This window comes from Anomaloglossus baeobatrachus, chromosome 4 (genome assembly GCF_048569485.1).
Source record: "Anomaloglossus baeobatrachus isolate aAnoBae1 chromosome 4, aAnoBae1.hap1, whole genome shotgun sequence".
Lineage (NCBI taxonomy): Eukaryota > Metazoa > Chordata > Amphibia > Anura > Aromobatidae > Anomaloglossus > Anomaloglossus baeobatrachus.
In genome coordinates, this window is record NC_134356.1 from 439,440,938 (window position 1) to 439,468,767 (window position 27,830).

General features: G+C 50.8%; 1 protein-coding gene across 8 annotated transcripts in view; it reads left to right on the forward strand.

Moving 5' to 3' along the window:
• The window catches only part of HERC1 (HECT and RLD domain containing E3 ubiquitin protein ligase family member 1), a 408,496-nt gene that overhangs the window by 84,526 nt on the left and 296,140 nt on the right, over positions 1-27,830 (forward strand). For all 8 annotated transcript variants that reach the window (XM_075345504.1, XM_075345503.1, XM_075345506.1 and 5 more), the window contains exons 8-12: positions 19,803-19,946; positions 20,047-20,174; positions 20,277-20,421; positions 20,701-20,872; positions 21,287-21,421. In XM_075345504.1, the coding sequence (XP_075201619.1) occupies positions 19,803-19,946; positions 20,047-20,174; positions 20,277-20,421; positions 20,701-20,872; positions 21,287-21,421 (724 nt within the window). The remainder of the gene's footprint in view (positions 1-19,802; positions 19,947-20,046; positions 20,175-20,276; positions 20,422-20,700; positions 20,873-21,286; positions 21,422-27,830) is intronic.

The following is a 27,830-nucleotide window of genomic DNA, read 5'->3' on the forward strand; positions in this document are numbered from 1 at the left end:
ATTTGCATTTTGCTCACTAAGGCTATGTGCACACGCTGCGTTTTTTTGACGCTGCGTTTTTGGCAGCTAAAAACGCTCAAAAACGCACCCGCGGCAAAAAAATGCGGCAAATGCATGCGTTTTTACTGCGTTTTGGTGCGTTTTTGGCTGCGTTTTGCTGCGTTTTTGATCTCTGCGTTTTTCTGCGTTTTTCCAATGCATTGCATGGGGGGAAAACGCAGGAAAAAATTGACATGTCCATTTTTTTTTTTTTAAGCTCAAAAACGAAGCTTAAAAAGAAAGTTGTGTGCGGACAGCAAAAATGAAAACTCATAGACTTTGCTGGGGAAGCAAAGTCATGCAGTTTTGAGGCCAAAAACACACCCAAAAAACGCACTGTGTGCACATAGCCTAAGATGGCCCCATACCCTTTTTTTATACTTCTCTATATTGCTCTCTTTCTTTGTCGCTCCATTGGGAGACCCAGACAATTGGGGTGTATAGCTTCTGCCTCCGGAGGCCACACAAAGTATTACACTTTAAAAAGTGTAACCCCTCCCCTCTGCCTATACACCCTCCCGTGCATCACGGGCTCCTCAGTTTTATGCTTTGTGTTGAAGGAGGCACACATTCACTCAAGCTCCCATTTTAGTCAGCAGCAGCTGCTGATTTTATCGGTTGGAAGAAAAGAGGGCTCCCACAGGGCCCCCGGCATGCTCCCTTCTCACCCCACTAAGTCGGCGGTGCTGTTAAGGTTGAGGTACCGATTGCGGGTACAAAGGCTGGAGCCACATGCCGTTTTCCTTCTCCATCCCTTAGAGGCTCTGGCAGAAGTGGGATCCTGACCGGTCATCCATTCACTGGGACCGGGCTCCCTCCGCAGCCCCTGTGGGAATCTTCCGGACAGGAGACTTGGTATCATCAGGGACAGGGCCCTGCATCTAAAGGTACTCTGTGTCCCCATGGGGACGGTGCATGGAGCGCTTGTTTCACAGACGCTGCAGCGGCTGCTGTTTTCTTTGTCGCTCCATTGGGAGACCCAGACAATTGGGTGTATAGCTATTGCCTCTGGAGGCCACACAAAGTATTACACTTAAAAGTGTAAGGCCCCTCCCCTTCTGGCTATACACCCCCAGTGGGATCACTGGCTCACCAGTTTTGTGCTTTGTGCGAAGGAGGCAACACATCCACGCATAGCTCCACTTTTTAGTCAGCAGCAGCTGCTGACTATGTCGGATGGAAGAAAAGAGGACACATATAGTGTCCCCAGCATGCTCCCTTCTCACCCCACTGTATGTCGGAGGTGTTTGTAAGGTTGAGGTACCCATTGCGGGTACGGCGGCAGGAGCCCACATGCTGATTCCTTCCCCATCCCTTTTTACAGGGCTCTGGGTGAAGTGGGATTTACCGGTCTCCAGGCACTGAGACCGTGCTCCATCTACAGCCCCTGGAGAAGATGCTGGATGGAGCGGAGTACATCAGGGACATGGCCCTGCTTCCTCAAGGTACTCTGTGTCCCCGTGCATTTGGCGCTCACACCGCAGCATGCTGGGTGTTGTAGTGCGCCGGGGGACATCAGCGCTGCGGCGCCTGTGCCATGGCCTCATTCAGCTTTGCTGAAGCAGGCTCACTTATGGGAATTGGTCGCGCCGGCCGCTGGGACTGCGGCGCGGCTGGCACTTGTAGTGCGCCGGGGACTTCAGCGCGGCCTGCGCTTTTACGGCGGCCGCGCTGATAACTAGAGTCCCCGGCTTTTGCGGCCTGCTTCCGTTCGTTCCCGCCCCCAGACCTGCCAGTCAGGAGAGGGGCGGGACGCTGGCCACTTCCAGGAATCGGTCGCGCCGGCCGCTGGCAGCGGCGCGGCTGGCACTTGTGGTGCGCCGGGGACTTCAGCGCGGCCCGCGCTTTTACGGCGGCCGCGCTGATAACTAGAGTCCCCGGCTTTTGCGGCCTGCTTCCGTTCGTTCCCGCCCCCAGACCTGCCAGTCAGGAGAGGGGCGGGACGCTGGCCACTTCTATGAATCGGTCGCGCCGGCCGCTGGAACTGCGGCGCGGCTGGCACTTGTGGTGCGCCGGGGACTTCAGCGCGGCCCGCGCTTTTACGGCGGCCGCGCTGTTAACTCGAGTCCCCGGCTTCTGGGCCTAGTCTCCCTTCGTTACCGCCCACAGCCCTGACAGTCAGGGTAGGGGCGTGACGCTGCATAGAGCAGAGCTGAGAGCTGGAGTATGTTTTGCATACTCCACCCCTCTCACTGTGTGCACTGTGAATCCGGATTCCCGCACTTTCTCAGGCACGCCCACGGCTTCCTTCTCTACAAGGACACCGGCAGCCATTAGTGTCAGTTTCTGTACGATACAGAGACAAGTGTGGAAGACCCTGGCATTCTGATAGTCACACAATCGCTGTAACAGGCGTTAAGCAGCACCTGTGGTGCTAACCCCACTAGTGCAGAAGTGCACTTATAGATATGCTTGTACTATATACATTGCACTGTTTGGTCGCACGTTGTATATACCCTCCTGGATTATGCGGAGGAGTTATCAGCATATTCTCTGTGTAAAACAAAGGTGCAGAACCACATGTTTTTCTATACAGCTGGTACAGCATGTACGGCTATACGGCCGGCAGGTTACATAGACTCCCATTGTATGCACTAATGGCCAGGGGATGAGGACGGTGTCTGCAGTATTTACTGACAGTTTTTCTGAGACTATGGCTATGATACTAGAAGCCTAGCAGTCCGGACATGTCTCTCACAATATGGGCACTGTTGAATCATTGATCCATGGCCCCCCTCAGTGTGAATAACTAACAGCTCCGGGAATGTCACACGCATCCCAGAGTCACGGCTCTGCACGGACGTCAGTCCCAGACAGCCTAAGTGGGCTCGCTATGAGCGGCCTCGGTTTCATCAGGGTCCTAACAGAAGGACTCGCTGTGTAATGAGGCGGAAGTAGCGGCTCAGGATTCTGATCCTGAGACCGCTCTCAATCTGGATACACCTGATTGTGACGCCATAGTAAATAATCTTATAGCGTCCATCTATAGAATGTGGGTTATTTCTCACAGCTCCTCCAGTGGAGGAGTCAGCTTCACGTATTTTTCTGGACCACTCTGCCTTCAGAGAGGCAGTCCAGGAACACCACGCTTATCCAGATATGCGCTTCTCCAAACGGCTTAGGATACACGTTATCCCTGTCCCCTGGCTTGGTCAAGGACTGGACCCAATGTCCCGAGCGGCATCCTCCAATCTCCAGGCTTGTAGCTAGATCCATAGTTGCAGTGGGAGATGGAACTGCAAACTCAAAGATGCCACTGACAGACAGATGGATCTCTGGTCGAAAGCCATCTATGAGGCTGTCGGCGCACCGTTGGCTCCGGCATTCTCTCCCTTGGGGCACTCCAAGCTATTTCAGCTTGTCTTACACAGATTGACACGGTTACACGTACATCTGTGCCGCAGGTGGCATCCTTAACCTCTCAAATGTCTGCATTTGTTTCTTACGCGATTCAGGTTGTCCTGGACTCTGCGAACCGTGCGGCGGTAGCCTCCGCTACTCCGTGTTTTTAAGCAGAGCCTGGTCTGCTCGTTAAGTGAATGGAAGGCAGATTCTGCTTCCAAAAAAGGTTGCCTAACCAGTTGCCTTTTTCTGCTGACCGACTGTTTGGTGAGCGTTGGATGTAACCATCAAACAGTCCAGGGGTAAGGATTCATCCTTTCCTCAGCCCGGACACAACAAACCCCAACAGAGCAAGAGGCAGTCGGGGTTTTCGGCCTTTTCGAGGCTCGGGCAGGTCCCATTTTTCCTCGTCCAATGTGGACTCAAAAGGATCAGAGGAGCTAAGATTCTTAGCGGGCTCAGTCTCGCCCAAAAAAGCGACAGTCTGAAAACCCGCTTCCAAGGCGGCTTCCTCATGACTTGCGGCCTCGGTCGGTAGCAGGCTCTCCCGCCTTGGCGATATTTAGCTGCCATAGGTCAATGACCATTGAGTGTGAGACATTCTGTCTCACGGGTACAGGATAGAGCTCACTTCTCGTCCTCCAACTCGATTCTTCAGAATTTCTCCACCTCCCGGCCGGGCCGCTGCTCTTCTGCAAACAGGGTGCACTCTATAGGCAGAAAGAGTGATGACCCCCGTTCCTCTTCAGGAACAAGGTCACGGTTTTTACCCCAAATTCTTTGCGGTACCTATAACAACGGGCCGTTCCGTCCCGTTCTGGATCTAAAAATGCTCAGCAAGCTCGTGGACACCAGGCGGTTCCGGATGGAATCCCTCCGCCATGTCATCGCCTCAAGGTCCCAAGGATATTTCCTAGCATCATTAGGCATCAAGGATGCTTATCCACACGTGCCGATTGATCCAGAGCACTAGCGTTTCTACGCTTCGTTATAGGAGACGAACACCCTCTGTTCGTAGCTCTACCTTCCGGCTAGCGACAGTCCAACTGGTCTTCGCCAAGGTCAGGGCAGCAGTAGTCACAGTCCTGCACTCTCAGGGTCACTCTGTGGTCCCGTATTTAGACGATCTACTTGTCAAGGCACTCTCTTAGGAAACATGCCAACACTGCCCGAACGTTGCGCTGGAGACTCTCTAGAGTTTTGGGTGGATCATCAACTTTTTAAAGTCAGATCCGACCCCGACCCTATCGATAACATATCTAGGCATAGAGTTTCTTACTCTCTCAGCGATAGTGAAGCTGCCGCTAGACAAACAGCATTCACTACGGGCTGCAAGCTCTTCTTTAAGAACCAGTCGCACACATTGACACGCCTCATGCACTTCCTACGTAAGATGGTAGCAATGGAGGCAGTTCCTTTCGCGCAGTTTTACTGCGTCCACTACAATGGGACATTCTCCGCCAATGGGACGAGGAGTCGACGTCCCTCAACAGAGTCGTCGTTCTTTCTCAGGCGGCCAAGGAATCTCTACGGTGGTGGCTTCTTCTCACCTCTTGGTCAAAAAGAAGGTCCTTCCTATCCCCGTCCTGGGCGATAGTTACGACAGACGCGAGTCTATCAGGGTGGGGAGCAGTTTTTCTCCACTACAGCGCTCAGGGTACGTGGACTCAGCAAGAGTCCACTCTTCAGATCAATGTTCTTGAACACAGAGCAGTGTATCTTGCCCTACAATCCTTCCAACAGCGGCTGGAAAGCAAGCATATCCGACTTCAGTCGGACAGCTCCACAGCGGTGGCATACATCAACCACCAAGGAAGAACGCGCAACCGGCAAGCCTTCCAGGAAGTCCGGCAGGTTCTGATGTGGGTGGAAGACACGGCATCCACCATATCCACAATTCACATCCCAAGTGTGGAAACTAGGAAGCTGACTTCCTAAGTCGCTGAGGTGTGGCCGAAAGAGTATGGTCTCCTCACCCGGACGGGTTTCAGGAGATCTGGCGCCGCTGACAGAGGCCGGACGTCGATCTAATGGCGTCACGGCACAACAACAATGTGCCAGCTTCATGGCACGGTTTCACAATCATCGAGCTCTGGCGGCAAACGCCTTAGTTCAGCATTGGTCGCAGTTCCAGCTACCTTAGGTGCCACCTCTGGCATTGTTGCCCAGAGTACTGCGCTAGATCAAGACCGACTGCGGCCGCGCCATCCTCGTCGCTACAAATTGGCCGAGGATGTTGTGGTACTCGGTTCTGTGGTGCCTCACGGTAGGCTAACCGGGGGCAGTACCAGACCAATCAGACTGGCTGTCTCAAGGGCCATTCTTCCATTTGAATTCTACGGCCCTCAACCGGATGGTGTGGCATTGAGTCCTGGAACCTAGTGTCGTCAGGATTACCTCAGGACGTGGTTGCCACCATGAGACAGGCTAGCATACCAACGTCCGCCAAGATTGACCACAGGACGTGGAAGATGTTCTTATCTCGGTGCTCGGCGCAGGGTGTTTCTCCCTGGCCGGTTGCATCGTCTATGTTTCCTTCCTTCCTGCAATCTAGGTAGGAAAATGGGTTGTCGCTCAGTTCCCTTTAGGGACAAGTCTCAGCGCTATCTGTATTTTTTCAGAAACGACGACTTCCTCAGGTACGCACGTTCCTACGGGGAGTTTGTCTTCTCAGCACTCCGTACAAGCGGCCGTTAGAGCCCTGAGATCTGAACAAGGTTCTAATTGCTCTCCAGATGCCGCCTTTCGAGCCTTTGAAGGATGTCTCCCTTCCCGTTTTTCACGGGAAGTGGCCTTCTAGTAACGGTCTCGTCTCTTAGGAGAGTTTCCGAGCTAGCAACGCTCTCATACAAACTCCCTTCCTGGTCCTTCACCAGGACAGGGTAGTTCTGCGTCCGGTTCCGGAATTTCTCCCTAAGGTGGTATCCCATTTTCATATCAATCAGGATATCACCTCACCTTCTTTGTGTCCTCGTCCAGTCCATCAATTTCAGAAAGATTTGCATCTGTTGGTTCTGGTGAGAGCACTCAGGTTCTACTTCCCGCATGGCGCTCCTGCGCCACCCGGATGCACTCTTTGTCCTTGTCGCTGGTCGGCGTAAACAGTCGCAAGCTTCCAGATCCACCCTTGCTCGGGGGCTCGAGGAACCAATTCTTGAAACCTACAGTTCTACTGGGCTTCTGGTTCTCTCAAGGCCGAAGGCCCATTCTACCAGAGCCGTGGGTGCATCCTGGGCATTACGGCACCAGGCTACGGCTCAGCAGGTGTGTCAGGCACCCACCTGGTCGAGTCTACTTACTTTTACCAAGCATTATCAGATGCATACCTACGCTTCGGCAGACGCCAGCCTAGGTAGATAAGTCATTCAGGCGGCGGTTGGCCACCTGTAGGAGAGGGCCGTTTGACGGCCCTATCATGAGGTATTCTTTTACCCACCCAGGGATTGCTTTTGGACATCCCAATTGTCTGGGTCTCCCAATGGAGCGACAAAGAAGAAGGGAATTTTGTTTACTTACCGTAAATTCCTTTTCTTCTAGCTCCAATTGGGAGACCCAGCACCCGCCCTGTTTTCTCGGGGTTTTTCTGTTTTTTCGGGTACACATGTTGTTCATGTGGTATGGTTCAGTTCTCCGATGTTTCCTCGGATTGAATTGGTCTTTAAACCAGTTATTGGCTTTCCTCCTTCTTGCTTTGGCACTAAAACTGGTGAGCCAGTGATCCCACTGGGGGTGTATAGCCAGAAGGGGAGGGGCCTTACACTTTTAAGTGTAATACTTTGTGTGGCCTCCAGAGGCAATAGCTATACACCCAATTGTCTGGGTCTCCCAATTGGAGCTAGAAGAAAAGGAATTTACGGTAAGTAAACAAAATTCCCTTCTTTTGTGACGACCGGGACTTCCGCGCCGACCGCGCCTGTTTGCCGGCCGCGGTAATAAATTTAGTCCCTGGCTTCATGCGGCCTAGTACCATAACTCCCGCCCCCGGGCCTGCCAGTCAGGGGTAAGGGCGGGACGGTCGACCTGACGTCGACAGTGAGGGCTGGAGCATACTTTAAGGTTCCTCCTCCCCCTCACTGATCACTGTGGGGCACCAGATTCCCGCACTTTATTAGTCGCCGCCCACGGCTCCCTCCTCCCCTGAGCGCTCCGGCAGCCATTTTTACAATCACATTCTGCCGGTGGAGGATTTCAGGAACGGACTCTGCAGCTCTGGGAGGCCCAAGGCAGGGAATCTGGTGGACACACATACCGCTTTGGGCGGTCGGTAAGCCACACCGGTCACCCGGTGCTGGTCCCCCTAGGGTGCCGAAGTGTATGTATATATATATATATATATTTGTATACATTTTCTCTGTTCGGCCGAATTGTTTTACTTTTGGCTATATACCCTCAGTGATCACTCTCCTGGGAGACAACAGCATGTCGTCCACAAGGAGCAAGGGTGCCAAGACACAGGGTTATTTTGCAACCTGTACCTCTTGTGCGGCTATGTTACCTGCAGGTTCCACCTACCCTCACTGTGAGCAATGCTCGGCCCCTGTTGCACTCGCTCAGCCGGAGCCTCGGGCACTGGTGGGACCCTCGGCTCAGGCAGAACCGCCGGCTTCCCCTGTCCAGGTGGCAGGGACAGAGTTTGCAGTTTTTGCTGAGAAACTCTCTGTGTCGCTTTCACAATCCATGACTCAGTCTATGGACAAATGGTCTGCTAAGATACTAGAAGCCTTGCAGTCCAGATCGGTCCTTACACAGGCCCCGGGCACTGTTGGATCATCGCCTCCAGGCCCCTCTTGGTCTGCGCCGCAGCGTGCTCCCGGGGCGGCCCCTAGGTCTCACGGGGAGGACTCCGGCGCGGACCGCAGTCCCAGACCGGCTAAGCGGGCTCGCTGGGAATCTTCCCCGGCTTCCTCACGCTGCTCGGGGTCTCAGCTTGAGGACTCTCTGGAGGATGAAGCGGATGTCTCAGCTCAGGGCTCTGACCCTGACGTTGCTCTCAATCTTGATACACCTGAAGGGGACGCCATAGTAAATGACCTTATAGCGTCCATCAACCAGGTGCTAGATCTTTCTCCCCCAACTCCACCTATAGAGGAGTCAGATTCGCAGCAGGAGAAACACCAGTTTAGGTTTCCCAAACGTACACGGAGTGCGTTTTTCGATCACTCTAACTTCAGAGATGCTGTCCAGAAGCACAGAGCTTTTCCGGACAAGCGCTTTACTAAGCGCCTTATTGACACACGTTACCCCTTCCCCTCTGATGTAGTTAACCCCTTCACCCCCGGCCACTAAAACACCCTAATGACCAGGCCATTTTTTGCAATTCTGACCAGTGTCACTTTGACAGGTTATAACTCTGGAACGCTTCAACGGATCCTGGCGATTCTGACATTGTTTTTTCGTGACTTATTGTACTTCATGTCAGTGGTAAATTTAGGCCGATATTTTTTGCGTTTATTTGTGAAAATTTAGGAAATTGTGCGAAAATTTGGAAAATTTCGCAATTTTCAAACTTTGAAAATTTATGGCCATAAATCTGAGAGATATGTCACACAAAATAGTTACTAAATAACATTTCCCACTTGTCAACTTTACACCAGCGCAATTTTCGAAAGAAATTTTTTTTTTGTTAGGAAGTTAGAAGGGCTCAAAGTTCATCAGCAATTTCTAATTTTTCCAACAAAATTTACAAAATATTTTTTTTAGGGACCACATCACATTTGAAGTGACTTTGAGAGGCCTGGGTGACAGAAAATACCCAAAAGTGACCCCATTCTAAAAACTGCACCCCTCACACTGCTCAAAACCACATCCAAGAAGTTTATTAACCCTTTAGGTGCGTCACAGGAACCAAAGCAATGTGGAAGGAAAAAATGAAAATTTTACTTTTTAACACAAAAATGTTACTTTAGCCATAAAATTTTCATTTTTACAAGGGAGAAAAGAGAAAGTGCACCCTACAATTTATTATGCATTTTCTCCTGAGTACGCTGATACCCCATATGGGGTAAAAATCAATTGTTTGGGTGCACGGCAGAGGTCGAAAGGCAAGGAGCGCCATTTGAATTTTTGAACACAAAATTAGCTGCACTCATTAGCGGACGCCATGTCGGGTTTGAAGACCCCCTGAGGTGCCTAAACAATGGAGCTCCCCCACAAGTGACCCCATTTTGGAAACCAGAGCCCTCAAATATTTTTTCTAGATGTTTGATGAGCACTTTGAACACCTGGGGGCTTCACAGAAGTTTATAACGTTGAGCCGTGAAAAGAAAAAAATTTTTTTTTACCACAAAACTGTTGCTTCAACTAGGTAGCTTTTTTTTTCACAAGGGTATCGGGAAAAAATGCAACGTAAAATGTATTGTCCATTTTCTCCTGAGTACGCAGATACCTCATGTGGTGGAAATCAAATGTTTGGACACACGGCAGTGCTCGGAAGGCAAGGAGCGCCATTTGAATGCAAAATTAGCTGCACTCATTAGCGGACGCCATGTCAGGTTTGAAGACCCCCTGAGGTGCCTAAACAATGGAGCTCCCCCACAAGTGACCCCATTTTGGAAACTAGAGCCCTCAAATAATTTTTCTAGATGTTTGGTGAGCACTTTGAACACCTGGGGGCTTCACAGAAGTTTATAACGTTGAGCCGTGAAAAGAAAAAAAAAATTTTTTACCACAAAACTGTTGCTTCAACTAGGTAGCTTTTTTTTCACAAGGGTATCAGGAAAAAATGCACCATAAAACGTATTGTCCATTTTCTCCTGAGTACGCAGATACCTCACATGTGGTGGAAAGTAATTGTTGGGCGCATGGCGGGGCTCAGAAGAGAAGGGCACCATTTGACAGCAAAATTGATTGGAATCATTAGCGGACGCCATGTCACGTTTTTAGACCCCCCCATGGTGCCTAAACAGTGGAGCTCCCCCACAAATTACCCCATTTTGGAACTAGACCCCTCAAGTAATTTATCTAGATGTTTAGTGAGCCCCTTGTACCCCCAGGGGCTCCACTGAAAGTTGATAACGTTGAACAGTGAAAATTATTTATTTTTTTTTTAAATTTTTTTTTTAAATTTTTGCAGCAACAAGGTAGCTTTTTTTTTCTTCTCTTTTTACAACGGTATCAGGAAAAAATGCACCACAAAACGTATTGTGCAATTTTTCCCGAGTACGCAGATACCTCACATGTGTTGGAAATCAATTGTTTGGGCGCATGGCGGGGCTCAGAAGACAAGGAACGCCATTTGACTTTTCAAACGCACAGACGCGGTGCACTGATCGGCCGCTGCAGGAGGCACGGTCGGATGAGATACAAAAAGCGCTGGGGATACGGAAAAAAAAAAAAAAATCACGCCAAAAATTGAGCAGGGATGTTGATCCGCGCTCAGCGGGACGCACGGACAGATGCGATACTTTTTTTTTCCGTATCCCCGACGCTTTTTGTATTGCATCAGTCCGTGCGTCCCGCAGAGTGCTGATCAGGGATGCACATAACGGATCGGCATCCCTGCTCAATTTTTGGCGTGACTTTTTTTTTCCATATCCCCGATGCTTTTTGTCACGCCAAAAATTGAGCAGGGATGCCGATCCGTTATGTGCATCCCTGATCAGCGCTCGGCGGGACGCACGGACGCATGAGGTGTAAAAATAGAAAGGGGATAGAGGAAAAAAAAAAAAAAGTTATACCCACATTACCCAGAGGATTTGCAGGAGGAACAGAAAGCAAGGAACAGCTACAGCAGCAGCCAGCAGGCAGGAAGTTGGACAGCTCAGCAGAAGACCCAGGAAGAAGGACCCAGCGATGGAGGCAGATGTGATCGGCCGGTGAAGACAGGTAAGAGGACGTCGGGGGGACAGCAGAGGGGGACGGGGACAGCAGAGGGGGACGGGGACAGCAGAGGGGGACAGCAGAGTGGGAGGGGGAGAGCAGAGGAGGGAGATACCGGAGGAGCTGCAGAATAGAGATCACGGGGGAGGCCGGCAGATCGGGATGTCGGGGGGCAGACTGGGATGTCGGGGGGCAGACTGGGATGTCGGGGGGCAGACTGGGATGTCGGGGGGCAGACTGGGATGTCGGGGGGCAGACTGGGATGTCGGGGGGCAGACTGGGATGTCGGGGGGGGCAGACTGGGATGTCTGGGGGGGCAGATCGGGATGTCTGGGGGGGCAGATCGGGATGTCTGGGGGGGCAGATCGGGATGTCTGGGGGGGGCAGATCGGGATGTCTTGGGGGGCAGATCGGGATGTCGGAGGACAGATCGGGATGTGGGGGGGGCAGATCGGGATGGCGGGGGGCAGATCGCAGGGGGGCACGGGCAGGGGCCATTACGGGAGCGCGCAGGAGCAAATCACAAGAGTGCGCAGGGGCTGCAAGAGAGCAGGGGAGGAGGGATACCGGAGGAGCTGCAGAATAGAGATGGCGGGGGGCAGATCGGGATGTCGGGGGGGCAGATCCGGATGTCAGGGGGGCAGATCGGGATGTCGAGGGGGGGGGGGGGGGGCAGATCGGAGGGGGGCACGCGCAGGGGCTGCAAGGTGAGCACAATACTCACTGCTCCCGCTCCTGCTCCGTGACGTGACGGCAGCGGCAGCAGCAGCGGTGGCGTGGTACCACTAGTACCAGCCAGTGCTGCACTCTGCAGACATGTTGGGGGAGGGTCCCCAGACCAGCACAGGCCTGGGGAGGGCGGCCACCGGCAGATGAGACCGCCCCACTGCACACTGATTGGAGCGATTGCGCGTCATCGCACGATCGCTCCAATCAGTGCTGCAGGGGGGGGCCACGGTGTCTGCTTGCTTCCAGCCAATGATCGGAGCTGCTGCAGCTCCGGTCCTAGCTGGATTTTACAAGATCACACTATTTTTGGCATTTTTTTTTTGCCGAAAACAGCGTGATCAATGTGATTGGCGGTTCCGATTTGAACAGCCAATCACATCGATCGCCTATGGGGGGTGGCGATGCCACCCCCCTGGGGTCAAGCAAAGGTCCCCTGCTGTAAGAAACAGCAGGGGACATCATTTGAAAGCCGTTGCTATGGCCACGGCAATCAAATGAAGTTTAGGCAGTAAAATTACGTCCCTGGTCGTTAAGTCACGTTAAAATAGGACGTAATTTTACTGCCCGCGATCGTGAAGGGGTTAAGGGTTGGGCTCAATGTCCCAAGGTGGATCCTCCAGTCTCTAGACTGGCGGCTAGATCTGTAGTATCAGTGGCAGATGGCTCATCGCTCAAGGATGCCACTGACAGGCAGATAGAGCTCCTGATGAAATCCATCTATGAAGCCACCGGCCGGTCTTTTGCCCCGGCCTTTGCAGCCGTGTGGGCACTCCAAGCTATCTCAGCTTGTCTGTCTGAGATTAATGCGGTCACACGTACCTCTGCTCCGCAAGTTGCGTCTTTTACTTCTCAGGCGTCGGTTTTTTCGTCCTACACCATGAACGCCGTCCTGGACTCTGCTAGCCGTACAGCGGTAGCATCCGCTAATTCGGTGGCAGTCCGCAGGGCCATGTGGCTACGCGAATGGAAGGCAGACTCTGCTTCCAAGAAGTTCTTAACCGGTTTGCCATTTTCTGGCGACCGATTGTTTGGCGAGCGATTGGATGAAATTATTAAGCAATCCAAGGGAAAGGACTCGTCCTTACCCCAGTCCAAACCTAACAGACCTCAGCAACGGAAAATTCAATCGAGGTTTCGGTCCTTTCGGCCCTCAGCCAGGTCCCAATCCTCCTCGTCCAACAGGCCACAGAAGGGCCAGAGGAACTCTTATGCGTGGCGGTCTAAGTCACGTCCCCAAAAGACCGCCGGAGGCACTGCCTCCAAGGCGGCCTCCTCATGACTTTCGGCCTCCCCAAACCGCATCCTCGGTCGGTGGCAGGCTCTCCCGCTTTTGCGACGCCTGGCGGCCACATGTCCAAGACCGATGGGTGAGAGACATTCTGTCTCACGGTTACAGGATAGAGTTCAGCTCTCGTCCTCCGACTCGTTTCTTCAGAACATTTCCGCCCCCCGAGCGAGCCGAGGCATTTTTTCAGGCGGTGAACACTCTGAAGACAGAAGGAGTTGTGATCCCCGTTCCCCTTCAGGAACGTGGTCGCGGTTTTTACTCCAACTTGTTCGTGGTGCCAAAAAAGGACGGATCATTCCGTCCCGTTCTGGACCTCAAACTGCTCAACAGACACGTGAGAACCAGACGGTTTCGGATGGAATCTCTCCGCTCAGTCATCGCTTCGATGTCCCAAGGAGACTTCCTAGCATCAATCGACATCAGCGATGCTTATCTCCATGTGCCGATCGCACCAGAGCATCAACGCTTCCTGCGTTTCGCCATCGGGGACGAACACCTTCAGTTTGTGGCACTGCCTTTCGGCCTGGCGACAGCCCCACGGGTCTTCACCAAGGTCATGGCATCCGTTGTGGCGGTCCTACACTCTCAGGGCCACTCGGTGATCCCTTACCTAGACGATCTCCTAGTCAAGGCACCCTCCCGGGTGGCATGTCAACACAGCCTGACCGTCGCTCTGGAGACTCTCCAGAGGTTCGGGTGGATCATCAATTTCCCAAAGTCCAAATTGACACCGACCCAATCACTGACTTACCTCGGGATGGAGTTTCATACTCTCTCAGCGATAGTCAAGCTACCGCTGGACAAACAGCGTTCGCTGCAGACAGGGGTGCACTCCCTTCTTCGGGGTCAGTCGCACCCCTTGAGGCGCCTCATGCACTTCCTGGGGAAGATGGTGGCAGCAATGGAGGCAGTCCCCTTTGCGCAGTTTCATCTGCGTCCACTCCAATGGGACATTCTCCGCAAATGGGACAGGAGGTCGACGTCCCTAGACAGGAACGTCTCTCTTTCCCTGGCAGCCAAAACCTCTCTTCAGTGGTGGCTTCTCCCCACTTCTGTCGCAGGGAAAATCCTTCCTGGGCTGTGGTCACGACGGACGCGAGTCTGTCAGGGTGGGGAGCGGTCTTTCTCCACCACAGGGCTCAGGGAACCTGGACTCCGACAGAGTCCTCCCTTCAGATCAATGTTCTGGAGATAAGGGCAGTGTATCTAGTCCTAAAGGCGTTCCATCGGTGGCTGGAGGGCAGGCAGATCCGCATACAGTCGGACAACGCCACGGCGGTCGCGTACATCAACCACCAGGGCGGCACGCGCAGCCGTCAAGCCTTCCAGGAAGTTCGGCGGATTCTGCTGTGGGCGGAGGCCACAGCCTCCACCATCTCCGCAGTTCACATCCCGGGCATAGAAAACTGGGAAGCAGACTTTCTCAGTCGCCAGGGCATGGACGCAGGGGAATGGTCTCTTCACCCGGACGTGTTTCGAGAGATCTGTCGCCGCTGGGGAACGCCGGACGTCGATCTCATGGCGTCACGGCACAACAACAAAGTCCCGGCATTCATGGCACGGTCTCAAGATCACAGAGCTCTGGCGGCGGACGCATTAGTTCAGGATTGGTCGCAGTTTCGACTGCCTTATGTATTTCCCCCTCTGGCGATGCTGCCCAGAGTGCTGCGCAAAGTCAGGTCCGACTGTCGTCGCGCCATTCTCGTCGCTCCAGATTGGCCGAGGCGATCGTGGTACCCGGATCTGTGGCACCTCACGGTGGGTCAACCGTGGGCGCTCCCAGACCGACCAGACTTGCTGTCTCAAGGGCCATTTTTCCATCTGAATTCTGCGGCCCTCAACCTTACTGTGTGGCCATTGAGTCCTGGCTCCTAGCGTCCTCAGGGTTATCTCAAGATGTCATTGCCACTATGAGACAGGCCAGGAAACCAACGTCCGCCAAGATCTATCACAGGGCTTGGAGGATCTTCTTATCCTGGTGCTCTGATAAGGGTTTTCCCCCCTGGCCGTTTGCCTTACCCACTTTTCTTTCCTTCCTTCAATCCGGAATGGACAAGGGTTTGTCTCTCGGCTCTCTCTAGGGACAAGTATCGGCGCTATCCGTATTTTTTCAAAAGCGTCTAGCCAGGCTTCCGCAGGTCCGCACGTTCCTGCAAGGAGTTTGCCACATAGTCCCACCTTACAAGCGGCCGCTGGAACCCTGGGATCTTAACAGGGTGCTAAGGGCTCTTCAGAAACCACCTTTCGAGCCGCTGCGGGATGTCTCTTTATCACGTCTTTCGCAGAAGGTGGCTTTTCTAGTGGCAGTTACATCGCTCCGTAGAGTGTCGGAGCTAGCAGCGTTGTCATGCAAAGCCCCCTTCCTGGTTTTTCACCAGGATAAGGTGGTTCTGCGTCCGGTCCCGGAATTTCTCCCTAAGGTGGTATCCCCTTTTCATCTCAAACAGGATATCTCCTTACCTTCATTTTGCCCTCATCCAGTTCACCAATGTGAAAAGGATTTGCACTTGTTAGATCTGGTGAGAGCACTCCGGCTCTACGTGTCTCGCACGGCGCCCCTGCGCCGTTCTGATGCGCTCTTTGTCCTTGTCGCTGGCCAGCGTAAGGGTTCGCAGGCTTCCAAGTCAACCTTGGCTCGGTGGATCAAGGAACCGATTCTTGAAGCCTACCGTTCTTCTGGGCTTCCGCTTCCTTTGGCGCTGAAAGCCCATTCTACCAGAGCCGTGGGTGCGTCCTGGGCATTGCGGCACCGGGCTACGGCTCAACAGGTGTGTCAGCCAGCTACCTGGTCTAGTCTGCACACTTTCACGAAACACTATCAGGTGCATACCTATGCTTCGGCAGACGCCAGTCTAGGTAGGCGAGTCCTTCAGGCGGCGGTTGCCCACCTGTAAGAGGGGGCCGTTTCGGCTCTTTTTATTAAGGTATTCTTTTACCCACCCAGGGACTGCTTTTGGACGTCCCAATTGTCTGGGTCTCCCAATGGAGCGACAAAGAAAAAGGGAATTTTGTTTACTTACCGTAAATTCCTTTTCTTCTAGCTCCTATTGGGAGACCCAGCACCCGCCCCTGTTCCCTTCGGGCTGTTGTTCTTTTGTGTACACATGTTGTTCATGTTGAATTGTTCTTTTGGTTCATGGTTTCAGTTCTCCGAACATCCTTCGGATTGAATTTACCCTTAGACCAATTTAAAAGTTTCCTCCTTCCTGCTTTTGCACCAAAACTGAGGAGCCCGTGATGCACGGGAGGGTGTATAGGCAGAGGGGAGGGGTTACACTTTTTAAAGTGTAATACTTTGTGTGGCCTCCGGAGGCAGAAGCTATACACCCCAATTGTCTGGGTCTCCCAATAGGAGCTAGAAGAAAAGGAATTTACGGTAAGTAAACAAAATTCCCTTCTTTTCTTTTTAGGCTATGTGCGCACGTTGCGTACAGTTCACTGCAGACATTTCTGCAGCGATCTGAAGAGCACATGTGCGCTTTAATCGCTGCAGAAATGTCCGTAGTGAAGCAGATTCCATGTGCTCTGCCTGCAGCTCCTCCCATAGACAGAGCAGGAGCTGCCGGCAAAGCGCACGGAAGAAGTGACATGTCACTTCTTTTTGCGCAGCGCTTCGGCCACGCCACGTGCGCACGGCCCCTGCACAATCTCCATAGACTGTGCAGGGGACGCAGGACGCATGCGGTTACGCTGCGCTACAAAGCGCAGCGTAACTGCATGTATTTACGCTACGTGCGCACATAGCCTTATTCTCTCTGTTACATTTAATTAGAACTAACTCATCCCCTGTGCATGCAAAGAACCTTTTGTGGACTCCATTTTGGCTCGTTTCGGCTGTATATTGTATAAATCAATACTCTAATGCATTTTCTGTTTCTACCGATGCATGCGTTAAATCAGCCATTAATCACTCCATGCTATGTGTTATGGTTTTCAACTATGACTATTTCATGCTACTGTTTGTGTACCTTTTTTAAAATCAATAAAACGTTTTGAATAAATATAAACATCTGAGGATTTATAAGGCATTACCACTTTAATATTAATATTTAATATTAATATTTAATTTCTTTGTCGCTCCATTGGGAGACCCAGACAATTGGGTGTATAGCTTCTGCCTCTGGAGGCCACACAAAGTATTACACTTTAAAAAGTGTAACCCCTCCCCTCTGCCTATACACCCTCCCGTGGACCACGGGCTACTCAGTTTTATGCTTTGTGTGGAAGGAGGCACACATCCACTCCTCAGGGTTATCTCAGGATGTCATTGCCACCATGAGACAAGCCAGGAAGCCAACGTCCGCCAAGATCTATTACAGGTCTTGGCAAATCTTCCTATCCTGGTGCGCTGATAACGGTTTTCCTCCATGGCCGTTTGCCTTACCCACATTCCTTTCATTCCTACAATCTGGAATGGACAAGGGTTTGTCCCTCGGCTCTCTCAAGGGCCAAGTATCTGCGCTCTCCGTGTTTTTTGAAAAGCGTCTAACCAGACTTCCGCAGGTCCGCACGTTCCTGCAGGGGGTCTGCCATATGGTCCCACCTTACAAACGTCCGTTGGAACCTTGGGATCTTAACAGGGTCCTGACGGCTCTTCAAAAGCCGCCTTTTGAGCCGCTGCGGGATGTCTCTCTCTCCCGTCTTTCGCAGAAGGTGGCCTTCCTGGTGGCAGTCGCATCACTTCGGAGAGTGTCTGAGCTTGCAGCGCTGTCATGCAAAGCCCCCTTCCTGGTTTTTCACCAGGATAAGGTGGTTCTGCGTCCTGTCCCGGAATTTCTCCCTAAGGTGGTATCCCCTTTTCATCTAAATCAGGATATCTCCTTGCCTTCCTTTTGCCCTAATCCAATTCACCAGTGTGAAAAGGATTTGCACTCTTTGGATCTAGTGAGAGCACTCCGGTTCTACGTGTCTCGCACGGCGGCCCTGCGCCGTTCAGATGCGCTCTTTGTCCTTGTCGCTGGCCAGCGTAAGGGCTCTCAGGCCTCCAAGTCAACCTTGGCTCGGTGGATCAAGGAACCGATTCTCGAGGCCTACCGTTCTTCTGGGCTTCCGCTCCCTTCAGGGCTGAAAGCCCATTCTACCAGAGCCGAAGGTGCGTCCTGGGCATTGCGGCACCGGGCGACGGCTCAGCAGGTGTGTCAGGCAGCTACGTGGTCTAGTCTGCACACTTTCACGAAGCACTATCAAGTGCATACCTATGCTTCGGCAGACGCCAGTCTAGGTAGGCGAGTCCTTCAGGCGGCGGTTGCCCACCTGTAAGAGGGGGCCGTTTTCGGCTCTTTTTATTGAGGTATTCTTTTAACCACCCAGGGACTGCTCTTGGACGTCCCAATTGTCTGGGTCTCCCAATGGAGCGACAAAGAAAAAAGGGAATTTTGTTTACTTACCGTAAATTCCTATTCTTTTAGCTCCTATTGGGAGACCCAGACAATTGGGTGTATAGCTTCTGCCTCTGGAGGCCACACAAAGTATTACACTTTAAAAAGTGTAACCCCTCCCCTCTGCCTATACACCCTCCCGTGGACCACGGGCTCCTCAGTTTTGGTGCAAAAGCAGGAAGGAGAAAACTTATAAATTGGTCTAGGGTAAATTCAATCCGAAGGATGTTCGGAGAACTGAAGACCATGAACCAAAAGAACAATTCAACATCAACAACATGTGTACACAAAAGAACAACCAGCCCGAAGGGCACAGGGGTGGGTGCTGGGTCTCCCAATAGGAGCTAGAAGAAAAGGAATTTACGGTAAGTAAACAAAATTCCCTTATTCACAGCATCTATTAAAAAAGTTTAGGTGACTGGAAAATTATTTAATAATCAAGCTAAAAAAAGTATATATATTCCCACAATTTGTTTTCTAAAAGTAGACACGTGGTGCATTGTGAAACTATCACCCAGTGATTTACACTTAATAGGTGCTTTCATGCAATTTTGCAACAGACTGTAACAGTTTATGAAAATGCAACTTTATTTTTTTGTGTTTTTAAGGCAGATTTGAAGCAGAATTTTTTTTTTTACCGATTTTTAGTTTAGGAAAACACTGGGAGCCTATACTTAAAAATGCAGTTGCTTTTCTTCTATGTTTTTGGTTGTTTTTTTTTTTTTGCTCATTAGGAGCCTAAAGAAAAAAAATGCTCATTTCATCAGCGTTTTTAAATGCATAGTGGGCATGAATTGGCATCCACTTTGGTTAAACTTACATCACCTTGAAAAAGTATTCCAGCCAATCAACATTCCCACACTTTTTTCATGTTAGAGCCAAAAACTTCAATGTAATTTATGTGATATACCAACACTAAGTAGTTGTGAAGTGTAAAGGAAATGATAAATTGTTTTCTAACTATTTATTTAAAAAATCTAGATCTGAATATTTTGACTTGCATTTGTATTCAGCCCTTCCCTGTAATAAAATGTATGGCATCTACAGGAATACCCATGGTGGGAATAAATTCCTGTGTGAACAGCTCTCTTGGCACGGTCCAAAGTATTACAGTACATACACTTTTTTTTTTTTAATATTTTAGGCATTTGGACAAATAAACTTTATTTGTAGAGCTCTAGCTATATATTCTCTGTATTTTTATCTAGGTCATGGAGACAGTAATAGTCGGAACATCCCCACTTTGGTAAAAGATATCAGTAATGTAGGTGAAGTCTCATGTGGGAGCTCTCACACAATTGCCTTGTCAAAAGATGGAAGAACTGTGTGGTCATTTGGAGGAGGAGATAATGGTATGTCCATAATAAAACCTTTGTATTACTGTGAATCTCCATCTGAATTGGTTTGAATATTATTGTGTTTTGTTTTGTTTGTTTATTTGTTTTTTTGTAGGAAAGTTAGGCCATGGAGACACAAACAGGGTATACAAACCAAAGGTAGTGGAAGCACTGCAGGGTATGTTCACACGGAAGGTGTGTGCCGGCAGCCAGTCCTCTCTAGCATTGACATCAACAGGACAGGTATAATTATTAGATTTTCTGAACAGAACAAAGATGTTATTTCAGCACCGATTTCTTAATTTCTAATGTAGGTACTTAGATATTTTCTATTCTAATTTTTAGGTTTATGCTTGGGGGTGTGGAGCTTGCCTAGGGTGTGGTTCCTCTGAAGCAACGGCTTTGCGTCCCAAACTTATTGAAGAGCTAGCTGCCACAAGAATAGTGGATATTTCTATAGGAGACAGCCACTGTCTTGCACTTTCACATGGTACTAAAATAAATAGTTTGTGTGTATGTGTATATAATATATCAATATTACGTCCTATAATCAATTGATTGCGTTAAAGGGATTTATTTTTGTATCACCAAATATTAGTATGTAACTAGGAAATCGCTTGCTAGTAATATTGTATAGGTTTTTGTTACGTAATATTTCTTGCCCAACATAACAAAAAATACACCTAACAAAGTATCTCCATGTGGGTCAATATTCATTTTTGTGTGCATGAATAATCCATGTTAATATGAATGACCATTACTTTTCCAGATAATGAAGTTTACGCCTGGGGCAATAATTCTATGGGACAGTGTGGACAAGGTAATTCAACTGGCCCCATTACTAAACCAAAAAAAGTAAGTGGGCTGGATGGAGTGGCTATACAGCAGATCTCTGCGGGAACATCCCACAGCCTGGCATGGACAGCTCTGCCCAGAGACAGGTAAAACACACTTTTGTATATCCTAAAATCATCACCGATTTTCTCTTACAGTTGTTGTAGGACCAAAACAACAATTTTAATCTGCACCATCTGATTTAATTAATAAAAAAAGTAACCCATATAATTGTGATTTGCAGATTTTCATGTATATGATCAAAAAAGTAAACTGGTATAGTGTAAAGATCGTATCCTTTAATGGGTATTAGAATTCATTATGAGCCGGTGATATGGTTTGGTAATTTGTGTTTCTTGTTTACAGCATTAGTGTGTGTGTGTGTGTGTGTGTGTGTGTGTGTGTGTGTGTGTGTGTGTGTGTTTGTTTTGAAAATAAAAAATTATTTACAGAAATTGATAATAGATGACTGAGTAAGTTCGAAACTCTATTAATCATCTTGCACTTCTGTTCTATTGTAGGCAAGTGGTTGCATGGCATCGTCCCTATTGTGTTGATCTAGAGGAAAGCACCTTCTTCCATTTGCGATCATTCTTGGAACGATACTGTGAGAAGATAAATAGTGACATCCCTCCTTCGCCTTTTCCATCATCCAGGTATTCATGTTGCTCCCAAGGCTTGGGTGCTGAGACATTACATCTTAATTAATTCCACTTAAATTGGAGAAATTTGTTTACTTAACTATTTTTTCTTTGAGCTCACCTTTTTGCCTTATTCTTTATTATAGTTATTATTTACTAGCAAGGGCTATAAAGCTGACAATCAAGATATCAACTTATTGCCTTAACCCCTTAAAGACCGCGGGCAGTAATATTGCATCCTAGCGGTCAGCGCACATCTCAGCTGAGTTATACAGCTGACGTGTACCTGCTAGGCACGACTGGAATCGTTATCTGCTTGTGCCTTTTAACTCCTTAAATGGCGCTGTCAAGATGTGACAGTGCCATATTAACGGCGATAGCGGTAGAGCCATAATCACAAGCCGATACCGGAAGTCTTGTGACGTGATCACGTGGATCCAGTGGTTGTCATGGTAGCACAGGGTCATATGATGACTCCTGTGCTCATATGACTCAAGTCCTGTAAGAAACAGTCGAGTACTGCGTGTTACAAGAGATGATCATTTCTCCTGGTCTGAGCGGTGCTGCTCTGACCGGGAGAAAAGAATGAGCGATCAGACTGCTGATTGTTATAGTCCCCTAGGGGACCTAGTAAAATAAAAAAAAAAAGTTTAAAAAAACCCCCCAAAACCTAAAAGTTCAAATCATCCCCCTTTCGCCCCATTGAAAATTAAAGAGTTAAAAAAATGTACACCTATTTGGTATCTCCGCATTCAGAAACGCCCGATCTATGAAAATATAAAATCAGTTAATCTGATCGGTAAACTGCGTAGCAGCAAAAAAAATTCCAAACGATAAAATTACGTTTTTTGGTCGCCACAAATTTTGCGCTAAATGCGATAACAGGCGATCAAAATGTAGCATCTGCTCAAATATGGTACCGTTAAAAATATCAGCTTGAGACGCAAAAAATAACCAGTCACTGAGCCATTAATCCCGAAAAATTAGATCGCTACGGGTCGCAGAAAATGGCGCAAAACATACACCACTTTTTTGAACAAATTTCAGTTTGTTTTTTTTAACCCCTTAGATAAAAGTAAACCTTTACATGTTTGGTGTCTACAAACTCGCACGAACTTCAGGCATCACACTGACATATCAGTTTTACCACATAGGGAACACTGTGAATAAAATATGTAAAAAAAAAAATAGTGCAATCACATTTTTTTTTTGTTTTTGCAATTTTACCGCATGTTTTTTTTTTTTTTTGCTGTTTTCCAGTACACTATATGGTAAAACATATGGTTTCATTTAAAAGTACAGCTTGTTCCGCAAAAAACAAGGCCTCACATGACCATATTGTCTGAAAAATAAAAAAATTACGTCTCTCGGAAGAACAACGGCACCCCCCCCCCAATAATGGAAAGCGCAAAATTGGCTAGTCGTAAAGGGGTTAATGACTCCCATTTCTTTATCGTTCCTTTGGGAGACCCAGACCTTGGGTGTTTAGCTTCTGCCTCCGGAGGACACACAAAGTACTACACCTAAAAGTGTAGCTCCTCCCTCTGAGCTTATACACCCCCTGGTGAGCCAGTCCCAGCTAGTTTATCGCTTTGTGTTCAGGAGGCATACATCCACACATGCATTCTCCATATGATTTTTTTTCCTTTTTGGAAGAAGATTGAGGAAGTGCGGGTCCACGTCTGGACCCACGGCATGTCCCTTCTCACCCCACTGTGTCGGTGGTGTTGTAAGGTTGATTCCAAGGCTCCAGCCTTACATGCCGTGCTCCTTCACCATCCCTCCTGGGCCCTGGATTGAAGTGGGAGCCAGCGCGGTCTCCATGCCGGGCAGGAGACCGGTCTCCGTTCCACAGCCCCTTGAGGACCCTGCTGGACCGGAGCACTCATCCCCAGGGACCTGGCCCTGCGTCTCAGCAGCTAAGTACCTGAGACGTTCATATGTGGGGGTCCATGTACTTTATTGTATGTGGAGAGTGTTTGCTGTATTTGTTTTGGCATTCCCGGCGGGTTCTCTGGTTTTCGCCTGAGAACCGCGCCGATGGTGCCTGCTCGTCGGCCTTGCTGCTCAAATTTAGGCCCCGGCTTCGCCGGAGGCCTAGTTTCTGTTACCTGCCCTCGCATGTCACTCATGCAGAGGGACAGGCACGGCTCCTCCCGGCGGCCGTCCTGCACAGGGGAGGGACACTCCCCACTGCTTGTGAGTGATTCCTTCTCTACAGGTCTCTATGGCCCTCCAGATCCCGCTCTTTTACAGGGACGCCCCCAAAGTCCCGCCCCCTCTCTTTGCTCCGGCGGACATTTTTTTTTTAACAGGGTTCACTTGGCGCTGGGCCATCCTGCACTCTGCATCCTTGCTGAGGTGCTGTACCCTGGGAGTCCGGGCTTCGGGATCTGGAGGGCACACAACACCGCTCCCAGCGGTCTGGCAAGCCACATCCGGTCTCCGGTTGTGGACTTCTGAATATACTCCCTGGGGTGCATCCTATTTGTAGGAGCTGTCTTCCTCACTCCAGCAGCATGTCTCACACGAGGAGCAAGGCCCCAAACCTTTATACTGCATGCGCTGCATGTAAGCTCCTGCTGCCTGAACCGAGCACCTACCCACATTGTGAGGTCTGCTCTAACTTGCCGGTGCCACAGCCTGGAGTCTCACCCCCAGTGGTCTCTCAGGCTGCTTCTGCATCGGTGGCTGAACCCCCGGCCTGGGTAGAGTCCTCTAGGTCTATATCCCAGTCATTTGCTGAGTCCATGGGACTTCTGTCCAGGACTTTGATGAATATGCATCAGCCCCCTTCACAGGGTGCCTCTAGTGCGCTTGCTAAGGGTCCTTTAGGATCCCTATCCTCTGACCCCCGTCCACTGGAGCTCACAGAGGATTCATCATCAGGGCCCAGACCCCGTCCTCCTAAGAGGCGCCGCAGGGTCTCCTCTCCCTCCTCATCCCACTGCTCTGATTCAAGAGCTGACTCGCAAGATGACGAGGATGCCTTTACAGGGGGCTCGGAGGCTAACTCCATGTGCCCCATTGATCTTTCTGAGGGTGACTCAGATCTTAGTGACTTGATTGCTTCCATTAATTCTGTACTGGATCTCAATCCGCCAGTATCAGAGGAGCAACCCTCTATGGCAGAAAAGCACCAGTTTACCTCGCCTAAGAGAGTAAAGAGCGTGTTCTTTAACCACTCCAGTTTTCAGACCGCTGTGACCAAACCTAGGGCCTGTCCTGACAAACGCTTCCCAAAGCGTGGTTCTGATGACCGTTTTCCCTTTCCACCTGAGGTAGTCAAGGAGTGGGCTCACTCCCCAAAGGTAGACCCTCCGGTGTCTAGGCTCTCAGCCCGGACCGTTGTGTCGGTGGCTGATGGCACTTCCCTTAGGGATGCCACTGACCGTCAGATTGACCTTCTGGCCAAATCCGTGTATGAGGCGGCGGGGGCTTCGTTTTCCCCACCTTTTGCAGCAGTGTGGGCCCTCAAAGCCATCTCGGCTTCCCTAGAGGAGATGCATTCCCTCACCAGAGAATCTATGCCCGAGATGGTTGCCTTAACTTCTCAAGCTTCAGCTTTTTCTTCTTATGCCATGTCTGCCATGCTAGAGGCTTCCCACCGCACTGCGGTGGCTTCGGCTAATTCCCTCGTTATCCGCAGGGTCTTGTGGCTTCGGGAGTGGAAGGCAGATGCCTCTTCAAAGAAGTACCTTGCCGGGCTTCCTTTTGCTGGTTCCCGGCTGTTCGGTGAGCAGCTGGATGAAATTATTAAAGAAGCTACTGGCGGGAAGAGCACTTCCATGCCACAAACCAAGACCAGGAAACCTGCCCAGGGTAGGATTCAGTCGACGTTTCGCTCCTTTCGTTCCTCCAACTGGTCGTCCTCTAAGCCCTCCGCCTCGTCCACTAACTCAGCTAAGGACCAGAAATCCAACTGGCGCTCAAAACCGCGTCCGCAGAAGACCGCAGGAGGTCCTGCCACTAAGGCAGCCTCCTCTTGACTCTCTGCCTGCTCCAGCAACGTCCTTAGTCGGTGGCAGGCTCTCCCACTTTGGCGACGCTTGGTTCCAACACGTCTCCGATCAGTGGGTGAGAGATATCATCTCGCACGGCTACAGGATAGAATTCTCTTCCAGCCCGCCAAACAGATTTTTTCTCTCAACTCCCCCCTGCTCCAAGGCCGCAGCCTTCTCACAGGCCGTGGCAGCCTTGCAAGCAAACGGTGTAATTGTACCAGTTCCCGCCCGGGAACGGTTCAGAGGTTTTTACTCAAACCTCTTCCTAGTTCCCAAAAAGGACGGTACCTTCCGGCCCATCCTGGATCTCAAGCTTCTCAACAAGCATGTTCGGGTGCGGCGCTTTCGCATGGAGTCTCTGCGATCAGTCATTGCCTCAATGACCCAAGGGGATTTCCTAGCATCCATCGACATCAGAGATGCCTATCTACATGTGCCAATTGCAGTTTCACACCAGCGTTGGCTACGCTTTGCAATAGGAGATCATTTCCAATTCGTGGCTCTTCCCTTCGGGTTAGCCACGGCCCCTCGGGTATTCACCAAGGTCATGGCAGCGGTGATTGCGGTTCTGCACCTCCAGGGGTTGGCAGTGCTCCCTTACCTGGACGACCTTCTAGTCAAGGCTCCATCCAGCGCAGACTGTCAGCGGAGTGTCTCGCTCACTCTCGCCACCCTAGCCCAATTCGGGTGGCTTGTCAATCTTCCCAAATCCACTCTGACTCCGACCCAGAGTCTCACGTACCTAGGGATGCAGTTCGAGACTTTGCCGGCACTTGTGAAGTTGCCCTTAATCAAACAGCTGTCCCTCCAGTTGGCGGTGCGTTCTCTCCTGAGGCCCCGCCGTTATACCCTCAGGCGTCTGATGCAGTGCTGGGTCAAATGGTGGCATCCATAGAGGCCGTCCCCTTTGCCCAGTTCCATCTGCGCCCCCTGCAGCTGGACATTCTCCGCTTTTGGGACAAGCGGCCTTCCTCCTTACAAAGGTTAGTGGCTTTGTCGCCACGGACCAAGAGCTCCCTTCAGTGGTGGCTTCGGCCCCTCTCCCTGTCCCAAGGGCGCTCCTTCCTGGCCCCGTCCTGGGTGATTCTCACCACGGATGCCAGTCTATCCGGCTGGGGAGCGGTATGTCTCCACCACCGAGCACAGGGCACTTGGACTCCGTCCGAGTCCGCCCTTTCAATCAATGTGCTGGAAACCAGAGCCGTGCTTCTAGCTCTCCTAGCATTTCACCCCCGTCTGGCGGGCAGGCACATTAGAGTCCAGTCAGACAACGCGACAGCGGTTGCCTACATCAACCATCAAGGTGGGACGCGCAGCCGACTGGCAATGAGGGAGGTTCACCGCATTCTTCAATGGGCGGAGGACTCCAGGTCCACCATATCCGCAGTCCACATCACAGGCGTGGACAACTGGGAGGCAGATTATCTCAGCCGTCAAACCGTGGACGCTGGCGAGTGGTCCCTGCATCCGGCAGTATTTCAGTCGATCTGCCGCAGATGGGGCACTCCGGACGTGAACCTCATGGCATCCTGTCACAACAACAAAGTCCCTGTTTACGTGGCTCGCTCCCACGATCCTCAGGCCTTCGCCGCGGACGCTCTGGTTCAGGACTGGTCCCAGTTTCGTCTGTCCTACGTGTTTCCCCCTCTAGCTCTCTTGCCCAGAGTCCTGCGCAAGATCAGAATGGAGGGTCGTCGAGTCATCCTCATTGCAGGCGAGCTTGGTATCCGGATCTGCTCCAACTGTCCGTAGAAATGCCGTGGCATCTCCCGGACCGTCCAGACCTACTCTCGCAAGGTCCGTTTTTCCGTCCGAATTCTGCGGCCCTCAAATTGACGGCGTTGCTCTTGAGTCCTGGATTTTGACTGCGTCTGGTATTCCCCCTGACGTCATCTCCACTATGACTCGGGCCCGCAAGTCTTCCTCAGCTAAGATCTATCACAGGACTTGGAAGATTTTCCTGTCCTGGTGTCGCTCTAACGGCCATCCTCCTTGGCCATTCTCCTTGCCGACCCTTCTGTCTTTTCTACAGTCCGGTCTGCAGCTAGGACTGTCCCTCAAATCTCTCAAGGGACAAGTGTCAGCTCTGTCAGTTTTGTTCCAGCGGCGTCTCGCTTGGCTGTCTCAGGTCCGCACCTTCATGCAAGGTGCGTCTCACATCATTCCGCCTTACCGGCGGCCCTTGGATCCCTGGGACCTTAACTTGGTTCTCACGGTCTTGCAGAAGCCCCCCTTCGAGCCTCTTAGGGATGTTTCCTTGTAGTGGCCTTTCTGGTTGCCATAACTTCTCTCAGGAGAGTCTCTGATTTGGCTGCGCTCTCCTCGGAGTCACCTTTTTTAGTTTTTCATCAAGACAAGGTGGTTCTCCGTCCGACTCCGGAATTTCTTCCTAAGGTGGTCTCTCCCTTCCACCTAAACCA